Here is a 20,260-nt window from a genome sequence, read left to right on the forward strand (position 1 = left end):
AGAACTGGTACAGATTACCAGGCTGTCTGCTTCCACCCCCTTCCAGCTGAGTCCTGAAGATCGAGCAAGGTCTAAAGATACATGCTTTGTTGTTGTTGTTCTTTTTTTTTTTTTTTAATGTTTATTTATTTTGAGAGAGAGCACGAGCAGAGGAGGGACAGAGAGAGAGAGAGAGAGAGAGACAGACAGAACCTGAAGCAGGCTCCAGGCTCTGAGCTGTCAGCCCCGACACCGATATGGGGTCGAACCCATGAACTGTGAGATCATGACCTGAGCCGAAGTCAGATGCTTAACTGACTGAGCCACCCGGGCGGCCCATACATGCTTTGTTCAAAGATTGGTCATTCCAGACTGGAAGTGCATCATCTGGGCCTCTGAGCACTTTGCCAGTGTCCCCTGAGCTCCAGTGATGTAAGAGAGCAGAGAGAAGGGGACGCAGGGCTTTAAAGCCAAATGACGCTGAGTGATGTACCGAAACCCACTTTGGGATCAGAAAGACTTGGGAAGACAGTCGAGAAAGGACCCAAAAAGCAGACCAGGTAGATCCCGTAAGTCTGGGGCTTGAGGCGAAGCATGCGCATATGAAGGCTGAGGCCAGGACAGGCACGTCAATGGGGGCAGCAAGGACAGAAGCAGGTGACTCCATAGGGGAAGAGCTCACATCCAAGGACCAGGTAAGACAAACTACATTTTCAAGGATTCTGGAACAGGAGGGAAACAGATCAAGGAGAAACAGATGCAAACTACAGGCCCTGCAAGTCAGGATATGCCTCCCTTAACTCGGTTGCCATCTGGGGAGGAAAAGGAGGGGGTAGGAGCGAGTATTTAAATACTCTCAAATTGACCCAGTTTTAAAACTGAAAGTGATTATATTAAGTTACTGCAAACGAGGCAGAAGGGGGCTTTAATAGAACTTTTCCAGGCTATAGGAAAAGGTAGTTACATTTTGCCCCCTGGAGGCCATGGCTGTGAAATTTTACTTGCCACGGAACCTTAGAGGCCACAACTTTGTTTCTACAGATGAGGAAACGGAGGCCCAAGGAGAAAGATGGGTGGTTCGAGGTGATACTGCCCTACAGGGGCACAGCAAGGAGGACAGCACAGATCTCCTGGATCTTGTTCCGGGGTGCCCAGCACCACAGGGCATTGTCCTGTGTCTGTCAAACTCTCGCACAAAGTACCGAGCCTCGTGGACAGAGCAAATGTAAGAAAATGTCTGCCTAGCTTTTTCTCTTTTTCAAATAGAGATAAACTGAGAAGCTAAGTTTTTTTTTAAGTTTATTTTTGTTTATTTTGAAAGAGAGAGAGAGAGGGAGAGCAGGCAGGAGAGGGGCAGAGAGAGAGGGAGATAGAACACCAAGCAGATTCCATGCTGTCAGTGCAGAGCCCAACACGGGGCTCAAACTCACCAACGCCAGGTCATGACCTGAGCCGAAGTCAAGAGTCGGACGCTTAACCGACTGAGCCACCCAGGCGCCCCAAGAAGCCAAGTTTCAAAAGCTTTTGACAGTCACGTGACAGCCAAGTGGTGTGGGACATACAACGCAATGAGCACCTTTGATTAGTGAACGTGGTCTGCCTCTCTGCCTTCCCATCCTGACACTTAGCATAAAGTCCCTTCATGGATGGCCGTAGCAACTGTGACGCACAGGGAGGTAATCAGAGGAGCTGGGTGGGACAGAAGAGGTGGCAGCTGGAGAAGTGGCTTATTCTGACAAGAGCGCTTAGGCAGCAGGTGGCAGATAGATTGAGGAGAAGAGGCAGCCAAGTTTCCACGCTCTGATGGTGACATCCCTGAGGGAGGGCGCGGCTCTTCCCAGGCGTATCCTTCCACGGATGCAAAAGGTGGCAAGGGCACAGGGCGACTCAGAATGTGGTGTCTGGCCCCGTTAACCAGGTGCTGCTGATTCAGATGTGACACGAAGCGACTCATTCCTGCCCAGCCGGCCAAGCTCCAGTGTTCCCGCGAGGGCTGACCAGATTCCAAGTCATCCATCGGATGTCTTCCTGCTTGGTCTTCACTTAAGAACGAGTCCTACCTCTCTCCCTCCAGCCCAAGGACATGAAGATCCCTGAGATTCTGCCGCGCTCAGGACGGTTTCCAATGCCTTCGGTCTGTAGGCGGTAGCTTGGACTTGGGAATTGAAAGTCGAAACTCCCACCTGGAACTGTGTCTGCTCATCAGTCCCAGGGGCTTGAAAAGGCAGAAAGCAACAGAGACTCCGTGGTGTAGGAAGCAAGGGAATGAGTTTGGACGGGGCAGACCTGGATTCCAATCCTGGCTCTGTCTTCTCTTAGCTCTATGTTGTTGGGAAAGCTGCTTATCATATCCGAGACTGTTTTCCATTTTCTCTAAAACACGGTTTTGGTAATTGCTAATAAGTATAAAGAAGTGTTTACCTGATACACAGTAAATATGGAAAAAAAATGTTAGCTGGTATTGACTCTGTAGCAATTCTTTGCCCCCCTCCCCCCACTCACAAGGGCTACCCAGATGTGCTAAGAGGGTTCTAAACTAGAGTGCATACCTTTGATTACGTCCTATGTCGTTCACCTCTTACTCCGTATGATAATCATGTCTGTACATATACATCTTTGGCTGGATTTAAGAACTGTGTCTTCCTCACCTCTGGGTTCCTAGTGCTCAATGGAACAGACAAATCAGTAGGTAAGAGAGTGAACCGATTGTCGTATAGGCGATCTCTTAAAGGTTTCTTTCTGATTATGCCACATGATAGAAGGGAGGGTGTATGGGATCGGCCTGTGTTTAGGTGATTTCATTCAGAAAATTAGTATGCCTATTTCTCCATGGAAGAAGGAAAAGAAAGCAATATTACATTTTGGTTTAAGATATGCAGCAAATCCAAGGCAACTCCAGAATCAACACCTAGGCAGAAGAATGCTTGATTTCTGGCACGAAACTAGATCTCCCCAGATACTGGCAGCAGGGCTTACGGTAATTCAATTCTGCTCCTTTTCCTCGGTCTTTGGAAGAAATAAGCTACTGGGAGCTCAGACTCTGTACTTGATATCACAGAACTGCCAGAGATAGAGAATGAAGAGCTGAGAACAGAGACAAAGTGACAAAAGCCCCAGTCAGGGGGTGGGGTTGGAGACTTCGGGGCGGCTTAGTGGTACTTCGAGACCTCACTTACTTTAATGACTTCCTTTGTAAGAACAAGACAAACAGACAAAACCGAGGGCCCAGTAGCATCAGGAGTTGATTCCCGAGGGATCTCCAAGATCACACTTGTCACAACCATATCACACGGAGGGAATGCTGAGCGTGGATGCTGAGCGTGGACCCTGCCCTTGGGCAGGATGTCCGGTCAGGTGTCACAGCCTCTGCTTTATCTCCTTCTTCAAAGGGCCTCTTTCCCTGTTTTTGAGAGCCTAGTGTTAAGGCCATTCCTACAGCAAGGTGGCAGGGAATGACCGTGAACCACACAAATGTATCTGCTAAACCCCAACTAAATATATTTCCAGCTCAACTTCTCCTTAGCTGGATCCTCAAAATGCTCCTGTCCTTCCAACATGAAGTATGGTGGAGGGGAGATTGGAATGCAAAGAAACAAGACTAAACCAACAGCAATTCATAGATACTATATAATTCACTTATTTATTATATCGACTTCTGCTAGAATGTAAGCTTCATAAGGGCAGGGATCTTTGCTTGTTTTGTTCACTGATGTTTCTCAAGTGCCTAGCACAGGGCCAGGTGCATAGTTGATGCTTCAAAAAGATTTGTGAATAAACGAATGAAATAAATACTGCATAATTGAGTCAATGAATGATCTAGCTAATCTAGGATCGGGACAGCAGTAATCCAGGATTTGGAAATTGTAAAATTTGAGTTCTAATCCAGACTCTGACCCATTATCATATAGACTTTCTGGGCCTCTGTTTCCTCGTGTACAAAATTAGGTGGTTATTTACTCATTCAAGTAACATTTAGCTCAACACAACTACGGTCAAAAGGATACAAAGATGCTTCCTTGCATTCAGAATCCTACCACTTCTTACAGAGCACAGAACTCCAAGGTTTTAAAAATCCCGCCTCTTCCAAGCCCCGCCCACTCGCCTGGCCTTTCTTTAGGCTCCTCCCCGATTCAGCACTGCCCGCCGCCAGTGCAGAGGCCCCGCCTCCGCCCGGCGCAGTCATCCAATGGCTAAGGTACACGGTTAGGTGAGTGCCAGGGAGCTTTAGGTGTCCTTTTGGCGCCTGACCAGAGTCTTGGGGAATTCAGTTCCTCTTGAATAGTCACTTCCCCGAGTTGTCTCTGCGATATGCAGGATCACTCTCTTTTCCAAGTTCGCTCCGAAGGGTCGGACAAGGCTCCTGAGTCCCATCGCTGCCCTCCCCAGGAGCTCTGGGCCTTCACTGGACGAGCCTCTCGCCCCGCGGCATTCTGGGAGTGGTAGTTTTCTTCTTCCCAGTTCCTTCCCGGCGGCCCGCTGGCTAAGACGCGCGGGACTACCACCCCCAGACGCCCGAGCGAGTCGCCAGTCACGTGGCCCGCAAGGCCGAGGGGCTGGTGGGCGGGGGCCGGGCCGGTGCTCCGCAGCTGTCTGTGGCACCCGGAGCTGGCGGGCCGTGTCGGCCCCTGGAGAGCCCGCCATGGTGCGCGCGGGCGCCGTGGGCACGCATCTCCCGGCCTCCGGCTTGGACATCTTCGGGGACCTGAGGAAGATGAACAAGCGCCAGGTAAGGGAGACCCGCGCTGGGGGCGCGCCCGGGAGCAAGAAAAGGCTGCGACTGCGGGAAGTCGGGGCTCCCTGGGTAGGGCTCGGGCAAGGACAGCGCCCCGCGCCCCCAGGCTCCCCCACCCGGCTCTCAGAGGCCCTGGGTTCAAGTCCGCGCAAACCTACGTGTGGGCACGGGTGTACGCTTTCCTGCGCTGACCCGAGCGCAGTGAGGGGAGTGTGGCCAGGAAGGGGAAGAGGATAGAAATCTAGTCCCGTGGATGTCAAATGTGGTGGAGAAAGCGAGAGATGACTCGGCCGTGAGTGACAGCTGTCTGCACGTTGTTTGAAGGGCCACCCCCTGGAGGAGGGAGTAGACTTCTCTGTGAGGCTCTCGAGGCCTGACATCCAGAAGAAGGCTGCCCGAGGGGAGAAGGGGCGGAAAGGCAGGCGAAAGGAAAGAACTTTCTGGCAGTGGGAACTGTCCAGTGCTACCTCCCGAAGTAATTGCTTCGCACTCTGGGAAGTGTTTTGCCCACCGTGCGTCGGGACTAAACAAAGCTCCTTGTGCCTGGCGATCTCACTGGTGGTGCTCAATCATTTTAGACTGATGCAGTGTTCCAGAACTCTTTGCTAATCTCCGACTCTGTCATCTGGCTGCACCTTGAATATAGGAGGCAGTTAGCGTGGGGCCCCTGGGCAGCTGGGGTTGACTTTTCGCTCTTCTGTGACCTCGGAGGAAAACTAACTTCTTGCTCTCTCCTTAGTCAGCTCCTTGGCCAGCATCGCTGCCTTTGAGTCTTCAATATAAGGCGAGAGTGAGGGACTGGAAAGGAGGCCCTCTCAGCCAGGAAAAACGCCACAGCCTAAGCTTCTAGAGAGAGAATTTAGGGGACCTGTAGGGCACGTTAGAGCCTAATGGATCCTAATTCTTCTATTGATACTAACAATAAACTATGCTAAGAAAAATGGAACCATCCTATTGGTAATTTTGATTGTCTTTGAAAATGGTATAAATTCTCATGATTTTGAGACATCCTGTCATTTTTGCCACTATATTGAGGAGTCGGGCGATGCCTGTGGCATGGCACAACGTATTCCTGTGGACATATGGTTTGTTATGTTTTTTCCCAAATAGAATTACATACTACTGCGGTGGCGGGAGAGTTTGGTGACTTGAACTTCATGAACTGTGTCTAGAACCTGGTTGTTTCTAGGTGTGCCTAGCTGATGAGCCCTTGGGAGTTTCTGTGATTAAGAGAAGTTGTGGCAGTGATTGTCAACAGCTTGAAAAACCAACAGCTAATTCCCTGAGCACCGATGCTGTTCCCAAGAACCTCCAGAAAAGGGAGCTTTATTTAAAAATCTAGACTTAATTGGCTAGCGTTTTTAAATGTCTCTAAAACTGGTACTGATTGCGGGTGGCTATAATCGCAGACGATCAGAGAAGGCCTTCTGACGAATGTATCAATTCCTAAACTAGTTTGCTTTTTGAAAAATCTGTATATTCCCTCTCTCAGTGATTAGGCCTGTTGGCGCTTGCATTGTCTATGTTTTGCTAGTTTTCTCATTAAAATTCAGAGGCTCAAATCTGCTGCCTCGTGGTACTTTTTTTCCCCCCTCTCCTTTTAAGCTTTGTCCTTTTGTTTCTTTTTCTTTTCCCCTCCAAAATGGCATTCTCTGACACCTTGTCAGGCATGCATGCTCCAGCAGTCTTGGAAGTGGGACCCCCTTTCTCTGCTGCCCCAGCTTGCTCTAAAGTAAGGCAAGAGCCACATGCAAAAACAAGGATTCTTTGTTTCTGCAGTGAGGAACAGAGGAAGGAAGAAATACAGCGGCTGGCATTTCTGCTGCCTTGTGGGCCAGAATCTCTGGTCCGGAATGTTTGTTTAAAACTCTCAGACATTAGCTATTTCATTTTTGGTTGACAAAGACTGAGTGTGGGCTTGCTTCTAAACTTTGCTGGGGTTGTGAATTGCCAAGCGTATAAAATTGGTAGGCGAAGACGAATTAATAGGCACCAGTGAAACTTGGTGGCAGATTCTGTTAGATCCCAGTTTGTCAGCAGTTCAATCCAAACTGTGTCTCTAGATTCTAGGATTTCAATCCTAGACTTGGATTAGCTAGTCTCTTAAAAGTAGGGTGTTGAAGTATGATCTGTGGTTTTGCAACCAGCTTGATTATTAGGTTTTTGTATAATCGGTCGTTTCTTTAGCAAATCGATGTCTTGCTCAAAGGAAGTTTTTTTTTGGGGGGGGGGATTTGATTTTACTTCCCCATGATGAATTTTGCAAGCACAGAAAATCATACTGGAAAAGATATTCTTAGTACCGGGTCTTTATAACATAAGTGGCGAGGATTTACACTTTGCTTTTATCAGGGTGGAGACTGATGGTTTGAAAACTGGTCTACAAATGACAATTTCTGTTTAAAAATTTAAAAATTTAAGGCTTGTGGCTTTCCCGGGCAGACCTGCAATTCATAACGAAACAACATTTACTTATCAAATCCTTCAAGGCAGAGTGGGTGGAGAAGTTTCTGAATGTGAGCTACAGTGAACCACTTCTGCTTGAGACCAAGGTGCCCTGCAAGGCCGATTTTACTTTGGAAGCAACAATTTAATGTATTACAGCCCGACACCTTAACCATATCTGCTTGGCAGTCCAGTCTCCTTATTTGCACTTCTGGGAATTTACTGAGAGTTTCATAATTTACTATTGACATAGTAGACAAAGAGGATTTTTTAAAATATATATAAAGTTTTTATTTACTTATTTTGAGAGGGAGGGGGAGAGAGAGAGAGAGAGAGAGAGAGAGAGAGAATTCCCAAGCAGGCTCTGCGCTCAGAGTGCAGTGCCTGATGCAGGGTTCAAAACCATGAACCATGAGATCATGACCTGAGCGGAAACCAAGAGTCAGACACTTAACCGACTGAGCCACCCAGGTGCTCTGCCAAAGAGTTTTTTTTTTTTTTTTTTTTTAAATATGGTGTGTAACTTTAATTTTGAATTCGATTTACCTTCTTTTCGACTGTTACATCAAAACGTCTTCATGGTCATTTTCATCCATTTTTACGTTTCCACTCTCAGTTGTTTCCTTCATAACCACCTGCAATGACATAACTTCACAGACATATACTCATAACAATAGGAACTCGGCTTTTCCCACCCACTGCCATGTGAGATTGGGTTTTCCTGTTTTGTCACGCTCTTCAAAGTAATTATTTTAGTGGCCATATAATATTCTGTCAAATCCCTTGAAACATTTATTTTCCCCAGACTTGGGAATTCTTCCAGGCCCATCACTATTTTAAAGCATAGAGAAGAGTTTAAGAGAAGAAAATTCAGCCATGAATTCCACCATGCTAAGATGGCCTCTGCCAGCACTTGAGGGCGTCTTCTTGTGTTTGTCTGACAAACTGTTGTAGTTTGTGGAGATTCTCCTGCAGCCCACGTACACTTTGGTTTTAAATAGTGCAGTAGCTTGCCTTTATTTACGCCATCGTTTCTCTGCTGTTGCTCCTCTATTTCCTTCTCTCTGTTACTAGAACTGGGACCGTGACGCATATCTGTCTGCCTTTATTGTACACTGAGTTCCTAGAAGGAGGATTATTGGGCTGAAAGTAACCTTGTGATACTGATGCCAGATTGCTGTCACCATGATCGTATCCACATGGCACATCACACATGTCCATATCGCGCCACAGTGTACCCTGGGCAAGCACTGAGTATTAGCATTAAGAACAAAAAAAAAACCAGGGTGCCCTGGGTGGCTCAGTCGGTTAAGTGTCCGACTTTGGCTCAGGTCATGATCTCACGGTTCGTGAGTTCGAGCCCCACATGGGGCTCTGTGCTGACAGCTCAGAGCCTGGAAGCTGCTTCGGAGTCTGTGTCTCCCTCACTCTCTGCCCCTCATCCATTTGTTCTCTCTCTCTCTCTCTCTCTCTCTCTCCCCCCCCCCCGCCTCAAAATAATAAACATTAAAAAAATTTAAAAACAAAAAAACAAAAAAAAACCCCACCCAAACTTGAAATTTTCTAGGCATAAAAAAAGGGGAGGGGGGAAGCAGCATTTGGTTTGAACACTTCAAGTGTTTATTCACTGCTGTATTTCTTCTTTGGAAAATTAATGGTCTTAAGCTTTTACCTCTTTTTGTTGTTGTTGGGATTTTAGTGTTTTTCTTACTACTAGTTTGTTTGTACCCACTGTGTATTAAAGATATTTATTTTCTCACTTTTTATTCAACACATTGAGTACTTACTCTTTGCCAGACCTGTATTGAACAAGATACAGCTGTGAAGAAGTCCAAAATGACCCTTGCGTTTGTGGAACTTACAGTCTAACGTGAAAGACACATCAGAAATGATATGTATATCGGGCGCCTGGGTGGGTCAGTCGTTAAACATCTGACTTCCGCTCAGGTCATGATCTCACAGTTCACGAGTTTAAGTCCCACACTGGGTGAGCTTGAGCCCCACTTTGGGTGAACACAAGCCCGCTTCAGGTAAAAACACAAGCCCCGGGTGAACCCCACTTCTCTCTCTTTCTCTCTCTCTCTCTCTCTCTCTCTGCTCCTCACTTGTGCCCTCTCTCTTTCTAAAAAAAAAAAAAATGATGTGTATAATTACAATAGTGATGGATGGCATAAAGAAGTACAGGATGCAGTGAGACTGTGTAAAAGTTTTATTAGAACGCGGCCATATTCATTCTTTTCCATATCGTCTTTAGTTTCTTTCTCACTACAGTGGCAGAGCTGAGTGACTTCAACAGAGACCCTATGGCTTGTAAACCTGAAACACTTATTATCTGGCCACTTGCAGAAAAAGTTTGCCGACTCCTAGCCTAGTGGGTCAGGAAAGGCTTCCCTGGGGAGCCGATGTCGAAAGCAGGATTTAAGATGAGCAGGCATTAGGTGTGCTGAGGAGTCTGGGGAGAGAGCCTCTGGCCAGAGGAAGTAGCCAGGTGAGGTCCTGGAGTGGATAGGAGCGTGTGCTCTCCGAAGCGCGGACAGGTGCCACTAGAGCACCCGCAGTGCAGTGAGCTTCACCAGCCGAAGCTAGGGATTCGGGGATGTACCAGACAGGGCGTAAGAGACCGTATTTATCCTCAGAGCAGTGGCACACAGTTCAAGGGATGCGGTCGGAGCAGGGCATAGAGATGACCAGATGGCCAGAGGCGCCTCTGAAAATGAGTACGGGCCGTAACAGGGAGAAGGCACCGGAAGAGGTGTGCGTGGATGTCGGGAGGCTGGTCAGCAGGCTCTTGCAGTTGCCCAGGGGGCGACGTTGGTGACTTGGATGAGAGCGCAGCCAGTGGGAATCGAGAGATTGGAACAGGGTCCAGAAGTATTTAGAAAGTAGAATGTGTAGAGCGAACGGGTGGGTCGGTGGGGGGTGGCCCCTGAAAGAACAAGAGTCCTGCCACGTAGGTGACTCCACAGGTGTATGCGGGCAGGTAGAGGGGGGTCATTGAATCAGAGACGTGGGGATTGAGCAGTTTCAGTTCCACGTGTGTTGCCAAAAGTGGTTGGTTCAGGTGGGGGAAGGAGGTCTTTAGAAATGAGGATGTCTAGGGACTGAGACCCTAGAGTATTGGGTAGGCCGTCCACGTGGCTCGTCGGGTCACCCAAGACAGGGGTCGTGAGGAGGAAGATAGAGGCAGGTACTGGAGTAAGGAGCCAGCCTGGAGGCCCCGAAGGGAAATGCCCTGAAGGACTTACATTTCGAGTAGTAGTAGGCACAGTGACTTCTGTCCTTAAAGCCTCTTGGAAGACCGGAGACGTCTGGCCCAACAATTCAGCTACGGCCGGAAGGGTGTTGGGATGTGGGCAGGTGTTGCTTTTCCCCTGTCGTCGCCAGGGGCTGGTGGGTGTGGCAGGCGGCTGTCAGCAAGGAAGAGCCTTGAGCTTCAGCAGGACAAGCCGGGCGGATATTAACTCAGTGGTCTAAGGTGGGACGAGGCCAGCTTCCAACTCGATATTGTCTTGAGTGGCTTTCTGCCTGTGTTCTTAACCAGATATCATTTACTTTTTAAAACGTTTATGGAAAATGTAAACTTCCAGGTGTTTAAAGTTTTTGTTCACTTTGAAATGTAATTTCAGATGCAGAACAGCCTCATTGCTAAGTGCTAGAGGACTCTGAAGCCTCACGTGGGGCCTCCTTGGCCAGGGCGCCAAGGGGTGGTTCTAGGCTCTGTGCCAGGCTCTCACATCAGACGTGCCCTCTCTCTGCCAGAGCGGTAGGCCCTCGGGGTAGAACTTGAGTAACAGACTCTTTTTTTTTTAATTTGCATCCAAGTTAGGTAGCATATAGTGCATCAGTGATTTCAGGAGTAGATTCCTTAGTGCCCCTCACTCATTTAGCCCATCCCCCCACCCACAACCCCTCCAGTAACCCTCTGTTTGTTCTCCGTATTTAAGAGTCTCTTATGTTTTTGTTCCGCTCCCTGTTTTTATATTATTTTTGCTTCCCTTCCCTTGTGTTCATCTGTTTTGTATCTTAAAGTCCTCCTATGAGTGAAGTCATATGATATTTGTCCTTCTTTAATTTCGCTTAGCATAATACCCTCCAGTTCCATCCAAGTAGTTGCGAATTTGAGCAAGGGACTCTTCAAGGTTGAGGGTTCTGGGAAATCCCAGAGAGGTAAGTTGAGTCTTACCGAGGCTTTAATAAAGTGGGTCCCGTGGATTGTTCTGGTTTGTTGTTGCTGTTGTTTTCTCTCTTTTCTCTCATTGAAAGAGAAACAATAAATGGAAGGCTAATTCCACGGACAAAAGTTGAAATGCTACCTAAGTTTGTAGTTTGCGTGACTTAGTTTAATGTCCTAAAATAAACACAGCTTCGTTTGTTTGTTTGTTTAAAAACCAGCTCATCCCCAGCTTAGGGCTAGTGAATATAATTCCATTGGTTTTCACTTGGGGTTTGGCCTTTTTCGTTCCAGCTCTATTACCAGGTATTAAACTTCGCCATGATCGTGTCTTCTGCGCTTATGATCTGGAAAGGCTTGATCGTCCTCACCGGCAGCGAGAGCCCGATCGTGGTGGTGCTGAGGTAGGTTCTGCAGGCTGTCACGCTGCCGCCTTGTCACAGAGGAGCAGCGTCGCCTTGAGTGAAAGCCTGCAAGGCAACCAAGACTGGGGGTTTTGGTTGGATAAAGTGTTAGAATTTTCCGCTGATACCTCTTTTCATTGTTTCTCACTTTTGGTGACAAATCTTGTCTTTCTCAACAGACATTTTAGAGCTTTTATCGTGTTGATGCTAATGCTCCAGTGCAATATATTTGCTTTTGTATTTTAATGCTTTAATCTGCCTAAAATAACAATCGTATGTTATTAATGCATTAATTGATTTTGAGACATAAGTAATTTAAAGCCGTTACTTGGTTTTCTTTGTACCAAGCAGACAGGGAAGTGTATATCCCCGGTGCCTAGCGGAGCGTGCTGTATTTTCTCAAGCCTCTTCTGCAATACTGGTGTAGGTGCCTACTCTCTTGAGACTATTACTCTTATAAAGCCCAGGAGGTTAAATTTAGAAAAGTTAATACTTTAATTCACTTCGTATAGCCGTAAAGTCAGGCAAGGGGGAAAATTTAATCAGTTTGAAATTAAATAACCATATTTGGGAGTCCTTAGGTACCTCAAGATGCTCTCTGTCCCTGTGTCTTAGACCATTGAGCCTTACTGTGGGTGGAAATGGAGGCTGTTATTTTTTAAAAAATTTTTTTAAATGTTTTATTTATGTTTGAGAGAGAGAGCTCGAGTGAGAGAGGGAGACATAGAATCCAAGGCAGGCTCCAAGCTCTGAGCTGTCATCACAGAGCCTGACACGGGGCCCAGACTCGTGAACCGTGAGATCGTGACCTGAGCCGAAGTCGGACGCTTAACCGACTGAGCCACCCAGGCGCCCCTGGAGCCCGTTTGTTTTATGAGTGGGGTCACCACCGGCCAGTGCAAGAGCCAAGGTCAGCACACAGGGTTCTTGGCTTCCAGACCAGCGCCCTTTCCCTCCCCCGCTACCTGCTACCACATCGTGGGGCTTCGGCCATGGCCCTGGCTTCAGCAGGCTGCCCCTGTGTGGCCGGCCAAGGGGCCTACTTCTAGAGGTACACTGCTTCCATAAATGTAGGAGCCTTCGGATAGCAAACGGGATCCCAATTCACTGGTTTTCACACTGCGCTCTAGGACTGGCCCGGGGGGCCAGTGGATAGGTTAGGAGGGAGAATGGGATCAAGTGTGTGGATTCTAGACACCTCAGCCTTGCTTTAGTCATGACAGCTCCATTTTTATGTATTGTAGGTGGTGATGCTTCCTCGTAAGATTTCGTTTGAGGGAAGGGTTTTAAGGCTTTTTTTTTTTTTTTCCTAAATAGAAATGAAAAAACCTCAAATTTAGATGGGCCTTCTCACTTAACAGATAAAGAGCCTGAGGCCCACCAGAGGCCAGGCCACTTGTGTCTTACAGTTGCTCTTGGCAGAGCCAAAATTAGATCCCAGGTGTTCTGGTTTTCCTTAAATCACACAGACACAGTCGTACAAAGAAATTGGTGTAACATTGCAGTATCTGGGGACTTTTTTTTCTTTTTAAAGCCTCCTTTATAGTACTAAAGCACTCTGGTTTGTCAGCATAAACTATTGACATCATGAGAAATGTGTGACCTTGGGGAACATTGACCTTTGGCGAATCCCTGGCCCATGAGGAAAGCAAGTGTAGTTGATAATAGTGAAACATTTCAAAGAAGTGCTTTCCTCATGGGCCGTGATAACGGCTTTTGGTGGCAAATGGTACTCTTGCTGCCTCTGAGACTCGTCCGGAAGGTTTTTCTAGCTGTAGTTCTTAATTGTTTTCTCTTTCTCTCCCTCTCAGTCATTTATATTTCTAGCACTCTCTCTGTTTTTTTATTCATTTCCTGTTAGATCTGTTCCATACTCAGCTGTCATTGGTTTAACTTAAAAATAAATACATCAGCAGGTACTTAGTGACAGGCCGGTCCCTGCTGCATCTCTCCTTGCTGATCTGCATTCATTGACAAGCTTAAGGTGTTCCAGTGCAGGGAGGGACAGGAGGGTCAACTTCTTGAGCTGCACCTGTTATGAACCCACGTTTTCCTTTAAAGCACCCCATTTCTTCACCAGTCTGGCTCTTCCTGTCCCATCCTGCCCTCAGCAGACTCGCTGGTTTTTGATTGTATGGCCCCTATGTTGCTATGTTTTTAGGTCTTATTTATTTTCTCATGCGTGAAGACAAAGCATGAGCATATGTAAAATGAATTGTGTTTTGATGATTTCAGCTTCTGCTAGATTACAATTTACTTTGACTCCATCGACGATTTTTGGCATGGGTTTAAACCGGTACCATGTGGGATTATTTATTGACCTCCACATCAGAAACAGTCAACATTTGTTAGAATTGGGCTCCCTATAGAGTATGGTCTAAACGATGATCCTGCAGGAGCCCAAAGACTTGGGTTCGAATTCTGTCCAACCCTCAGCTTGGTTTTCGGATAGATCGCCCTCCTAAGACATTCGTTTGTTGGTTTCTCTTCCTTGAATGGCAATGCCATGTCCTAGGTGCTGCGGATGAACCACAAAATGCAAGAATCGCCCTAGAGTATCAATGAGCTTTCAGGGTCTGCAGTTCCGAATGAAAATAGTAATGTCTTTGTGGATGTAGGACTGTTTTTTAAGGCTAAAACTTGGCAGCTTTTACTTCAAAGAGTTCACGTTACACTTGGTTCTTTTCTCTACCTAATACAAAGTACAGAGGGGCCTGCTACTATCCTTTTCATACTTGAATCTAAGAAGAAATCCTTTCCTTTCTCACTCCGTGTCGTCACTGCGAGCAGTCAGAAGGAAACCACAGTGACTTGTTTCACAGGTCCTAGATACGTGACGACGGAAGTTGAGACTGTCACCGATATGTTTATTATTGTATTCTTCGTGAATTGAAACGTTTCCCTTGGGAGCCCAGGCTAATTTGGACGTGATTTTGTGTCTCTTCCCAGTGGCAGCATGGAGCCGGCCTTTCACAGGGGCGACCTTCTATTCCTGACAAACTTCCGAGAAGACCCTATTAGAGCTGGTGAAATCGTGGTCTTTAAAGTCGAAGGACGAGACATTCCAATAGTTCACAGAGTAATCAAAGTTCATGAAAAGTAAGGAGGCTTTCCTTCTTTTTGCTGTTGTTTGGTGAATTTTGGTAGCCGGTTTTATTTGTTTTCTTTTTTATATATCTTTATTTATTTTTTCATTAGCACTGATTGTTATCAAACTTTTATTTATTTGTTTTTTCATTTGTTCCCCCCCCCCCCCAGGTCTTTATTTAAATTCCTGTTAGTTAACGTACAGTGTAATATTAGTTTCAGGTGTAGAATTTAGTAATTCAGTTTTGGCAGCCGGTTTAATGGCTGATTAGAAGTGGCAGAAACTCTGGATTATGTTCCTAGACCCGCCGTTCACTAATTGGGTGACTTTGGACCTGCTACCTCGCCCAGCCTGTAGGATGGGGCTGATAACATTACCATTTCCCACCGTGACTCACGGGACGATTATGAGAACCAGACGAACAGGTGTCTCCTGAGGCCTCGGAAACTTAAACTGCTGTGACGTAAGGTGAACCTACTGTAGCCTAACACTTATTTGAAGGAGGCTCAGAGAGACTCCAATCCCACCGCAGCCGAGGATGATCTTGACAGGACTGTCTTCTGACACGCAGAGAGCCGCCTGTTTCCCTGTGCCACTTTGGACTGAGTGGCACGCTCTCAGCGGTCACCCTAGCCCTGGACGGACGCAGACGCCTTTTCCGGCTCATCCCGTGGCGCGGGCAGCGCGTGTCCTGTGCCGGTTCTCCCCCGACGGATGCGCTTCCTTTCCTTGACATGCCAGCGGTGGCCTCTGAAGACATGCTTGGGAAACTAGAAGCTTCTATCTCAAATGTACTAAGTTCTCACGGGAGAGTACAGTATCAGGGGAATAGAGAGTATTAGTGGAAACGTTACATTTTATATACTCGGCTACTCATTTACCTTTACACAGCTTAGTGTAGCATTTCCACCTGCCTGAGTTATGGAATTGCACTTAGATGTGTGTGCTTGTGGTTTTAAAAGAACAGAGCCTTTCTCATCTTCTCGTCGCGCGTGGACGTGGGGGGACGTGCACACGGCTAGTGCAACTATCCGAACGCTTTCGGTATTAGGTTCCCATGCCACTCCCTGCTTCCAGGCGTTCCCCGAAGACCTTGATAAAGAAGTTGAAAGAGAACTTATTCAAAGTGGAGGAAATAATGATGATTTTCTAGAATTTGCATGAGTTGTGAGAGAGGCCGCGTGGATTTTTATCCTCTTGATTTCCTTTATCACCACAGCTGCAAATCAGCTTGCTGCCTTTGGCATGGCTTCAAATCTTTGTGGGCTTTCAGTATTTTATCTAATTATAATGGGGCATTTTTTTCATTTGTTTTATTGGAAGAAGACCCTCTTTAGAGCTCTGTAATGCTATAATGTTGTGTTTCTAGTGAGAGGGCCGTGTAAGCATCGGTTTGGAGTGTTTAAAATGATTCCCACATGTCTCTTTAACACGCTGGTTTTATGCCATTTGTGATTCCTGTTTCTCTGCAAACCAGATTTTATACCACTTTGCTCAGTGGTGAAGGAGATAATGCATTAACATTCTACATTTGGCGAGGAAAAGTAAGTTTGAGGAGGGGTAAGGGCACACTGGGGTTTGAATTACCTTGCGCTCAAATCTCTGTGATCCGGGACCAAGTTCGTGTCCAGAGTGAAGCGGAATATAATCCGCGGTGACACGCTGGTCTTTGCGGACTAAGAAAGTGAAAGCAGTTGCTGGAAGCTCATCGTTGCCCTGCCGGGACCCTTGCGCTTTGCCATGCTTTTTGGTTGGCAGGAAAGCTTGGGCGTTTTAGAACTTGAGGCTGCAGAAACGCCAGTAGATTCGTGCTTTAGTCGGATGGTTGTAGTCGGATGGTTCTCTGTAAGCCATCCCCTCAGACCAAGAGAGATCAAGTTCTCGCGGAATGCTCGTCCGATTGCCCGCAGCAGACCGTCAAGTGCAGGGTAAACTAAGTGCTTTCTAACGATGCCGTGCTGAAAATCGTTTTTGAAAAGTCATTATTTTGCTTTCTAGAGATAACGGAGACATCAAATTTTTGACTAAAGGAGATAATAACGAAGTTGACGACAGAGGCCTGTACAAAGAGGGCCAAAACTGGCTCGAAAAGAAGGATGTGGTGGGAAGAGCCAGAGGGTGAGCATTAACCTTTAAGTTACATAAAGGCTTCGGGAACCAGAAAAATAGAAACAAACTAAATGTACGGGCTAAAGAGAATCACTCGTTACAAACAGTCTATGTCGGGAGAGTTGCGAGTAGTCTGAGTTGTGCTCCGTGTATGGGGTCCACGGTGTAAATACAGCTCAGAACTAAGGACCGAAAATCTAAAACTGAGTTCAAGTATATTGGCTGCATCATCGGTTTAATCCTGTTTTTGAAAGCAATCGCCCCGTAGAGGTTAGGTGTTTGTGGTTTTAAATAGCAACTGCAAGAGACCCTCCCAGAGATAACCACTGTGGAACACTGTTCCCTGCACCTCGTACAGATGCGTGTGCATATATAATACGTGACTTTACATAGGAGGATTTTATTTTGTTTCTTTACCCAACATGAAGTTAGAAATTGGTTGCTGTGTCAAATCTACATCCAGGTAGTTTTAAATGGCTACGTACCGTTGTTCCCCTGAGAATCACAAAATCACAGCTTACATACCCAGTCCTTTCCTGGGGCGACACATTTAGGTTATTTCCTGTTTTTCACTGCCCAAAACAGTTAGGTGATAAATCTTGTAATATTCATCCTTGCATAATTGCGCCAGCAGTGAGTTCTGCTTCTGACACAGCAGAGCGTGTATCCTCTTACTAAAGAAACAAAAAAGGCAATTTTTCCCCTCTCTTGGTGACCCTTTTCTATGTTTAACCCTTGTTAGAAGTGTCTTTTTTGTTGTTGTTGTTGTTGTTAATCTTCTCTAAATCCCATGAGCTGTCGGAGGCTGGAGAACACTGGTTCCCCTTTTCTAAGATTCAGCTCTACTAATCAGATTGTGATTTGAGGTCTCTTTCTGCTCCTTTTCTCCCTCCGCTCACCTTTTAACTATCTTACACCGCTGCGTTGCACCTTGAGTATCTGTGGGGAGATGGGAGTGACTTCCAGCTGGTCAGTCCTCGACTTGTCCTGTCCTGGGGACAGGTTGTGTATAAAGGGGAGGTTGGAGCTGCTAACTTACATAAGATTGGAGGGTACCCATGTGTTAACCGCGTTTCCCGTGACTGAGGGGAGACTTGGGTCACACTGATTACATATTGACATTAATTTTGTCAGCAGAGTCATTGGCTGGCTTATGCCCCGGACCTTCGGTGTCTGGGAGCATAGTCACATGTGGGTATCAATTATGGGATTCACATCTGTGTTCACTGCCCAGCGAACGTGTTTGTTATATCTGAAAAGCCCTGTGAAGTGAAAATGATGATGTTCTTTCCGTTGCAGACTGATTCTCCGTGTACTTTGAAAGCTTTCTCTAACAGCGGTCTTTATATAGGCTATCTGAATGTTACTTCTCCCCTGAAAAAATTAAGAACCAGCTTGATGAAAGTTGTCAGTTCCATTTGTACAAGCAGCTTAACTAATTATTTTAATTCTGTTACGGTGAATGCAGCAAGCACAGGCAAGTGGCATCTCTAGTTGAAATCATGTGCCTGCTTAAAAAATGGTCCTGGCTGTTAGTTGTGTTGCTTTTGATTAATAAAGCCTTTTGAGGCAGGAGTGACTATTAATCTTACAGCCTCAATCAGTGCTATTCCCAAGGAAGATTTGTTTCCTAAGGCTGATTTAGAGTATTTTTAAATGTTGCTGTCATCGTATTGCAAGCAGTTTTTATATTTCTGGCTTTTCATCCCACAATTTAGGTTTTTACCGTACGTTGGTATGGTCACCATAATAATGAATGACTATCCAAAATTCAAGGTAGGAATTTGTGTGTATGTCTGAATTAAATATATATATATATATACACATATATATACATATACGTATATAGGCGCTTTTACACGTGCAGTTGTAAAGATGCAGTCTGTTTAAAATGTTTTCCTTGTTATTCTGTTTTGCAGAGTATTTGTATTGAACTACAAATTGACATAACCATTTAAATTATCAACATTTAAATTAGTTATTTAAAATAATTACTTTCATCTTTTATGTTCGTGGTGTATTCTAAAATGGCACCTATATATTCATTGCTTTTCATCATGAAAACCTTTAAACATACCAAAAAAAAAAAAAGCGATACAATAGACTCAGTAACGCTGATCTCCCTACTTCAATAAAAATGGTGTTGACGTTTTTTTTTTAACAACCACTCGAAGAACAATAGGACATGGACACAAGAGTGAGCAGTGGATTAGCTGTGTTTGTTGGGTGCTTGATCCTTGGTCCATCAATATACTGGGGGCTTTTTAAACCATAGCAGGGCAGGCATGAGAGAAGAGGTCACCTTTTGATTCCGTCCCCAGCCTAGTATTGAGCAGACTTCAGCTGAATACAGTTATAGAGCAAACTTACTTGTAGACCTCCCAGTAATTTTCCACTGTGTTTTCTTTCCAGTACGCTCTCTTGGCTGTAATGGGTGCATACGTGTTACTAAAACGCGAATCCTAAGATGAGAAGTTCCTGGCACCAGACTGAAATGAATTCTGTCGCAAAAGAGAAAAACTAATATATTTGAAATGTTCCACTTTCTGTATAAAAGGAAACAATGTGGAGACATTTTTGTCTTGTCCAAATAAATGATTCATCAGGAAAGACTGTTTTCTTTTGTGGGCTCTGGTCTGAATCTGCCCAGTCTCTGTGGCCCTCGTCGTAGTCACTCTAAACCAAGCACGGGGGTCTGTGCCACTTCAGGAGTCAGGCGGGCCATTGCTGGACCTGCTGGTGGCGACAGCGCACAAGCCACATGGTGTAGTTGTAATGTCTGGGTTTCGGAAGTAAAATTCTTCACATCACGTGACATTTCTGAGGGAAACACACAGGCCCTCAAAAGCAAGTGATTTCTCGTTTACTAAAGTATATTCCGATCAGGGAATAAAGTCTAAAACCTTTTTAAGAGGAAAGAGGTGACCTGCTTTGTTTTGTGGTGCGATCTATCTTGAGATGGTTGGATAAATTATTGGAACGGTGCTTTTCGTAAATTATGAAAACAGTGCGGACTCCTTTGAAAACTTACAAAAGGTACAGACGTGTAAAAGGAGCTCATCCCTTTCTGCGACCTCTCGGGGGGTCTCCGCTGTTTGAGTGACATGTGCGCCCCATAGAGTCCGGCATATAAGGTGGCCCCTTCGCTAAAACATTTATCAGCCACTTCTATCCCAGCCACCGCCTTAGGTGCCGGGGACATGAAGTCCTAGCCTGGATGGCGTTTGCCGCGTGGGGAAGGAACAGATAAGAAACTGACAGTGATTTCAGGAGTGACAGTTGCCCTGGGGAAGATTAAACAAGGTAAGCTGATAGCGAGAGAGAATTCTGGC

General features: G+C 46.1%; 1 protein-coding gene across 3 annotated transcripts in view; it reads left to right on the top strand.

The window, feature by feature from the left end:
• The window catches only part of SEC11C (SEC11 homolog C, signal peptidase complex subunit), a 40,327-nt gene extending 20,804 nt beyond the window's left edge, over nucleotides 1-19,523 (top strand). For 2 of the 3 annotated variants that reach the window (XM_042910641.1, XM_042910642.1), the window contains exons 3-7: nucleotides 11,622-11,731; nucleotides 14,681-14,830; nucleotides 16,818-16,937; nucleotides 18,647-18,704; nucleotides 19,341-19,522. In XM_042910641.1, the coding sequence (XP_042766575.1) occupies nucleotides 11,649-11,731; nucleotides 14,681-14,830; nucleotides 16,818-16,937; nucleotides 18,647-18,704; nucleotides 19,341-19,394 (465 nt within the window). In that variant the 5' untranslated portion in view covers nucleotides 11,622-11,648 and the 3' untranslated portion in view covers nucleotides 19,395-19,522. Of the gene's footprint in view, nucleotides 1-4,509; nucleotides 4,706-11,621; nucleotides 11,732-14,680; nucleotides 14,831-16,817; nucleotides 16,938-18,646; nucleotides 18,705-19,340 lie in introns of those variants that run through there. The other variant, XM_042910640.1, reaches the window with a different exon arrangement.
• Nucleotides 19,524-20,260: the final 737 nt, after the last annotated feature.

Source organism: Panthera leo, chromosome D3 (genome assembly GCF_018350215.1).
Source record: "Panthera leo isolate Ple1 chromosome D3, P.leo_Ple1_pat1.1, whole genome shotgun sequence".
Classification (NCBI taxonomy): domain Eukaryota; kingdom Metazoa; phylum Chordata; class Mammalia; order Carnivora; family Felidae; genus Panthera; species Panthera leo.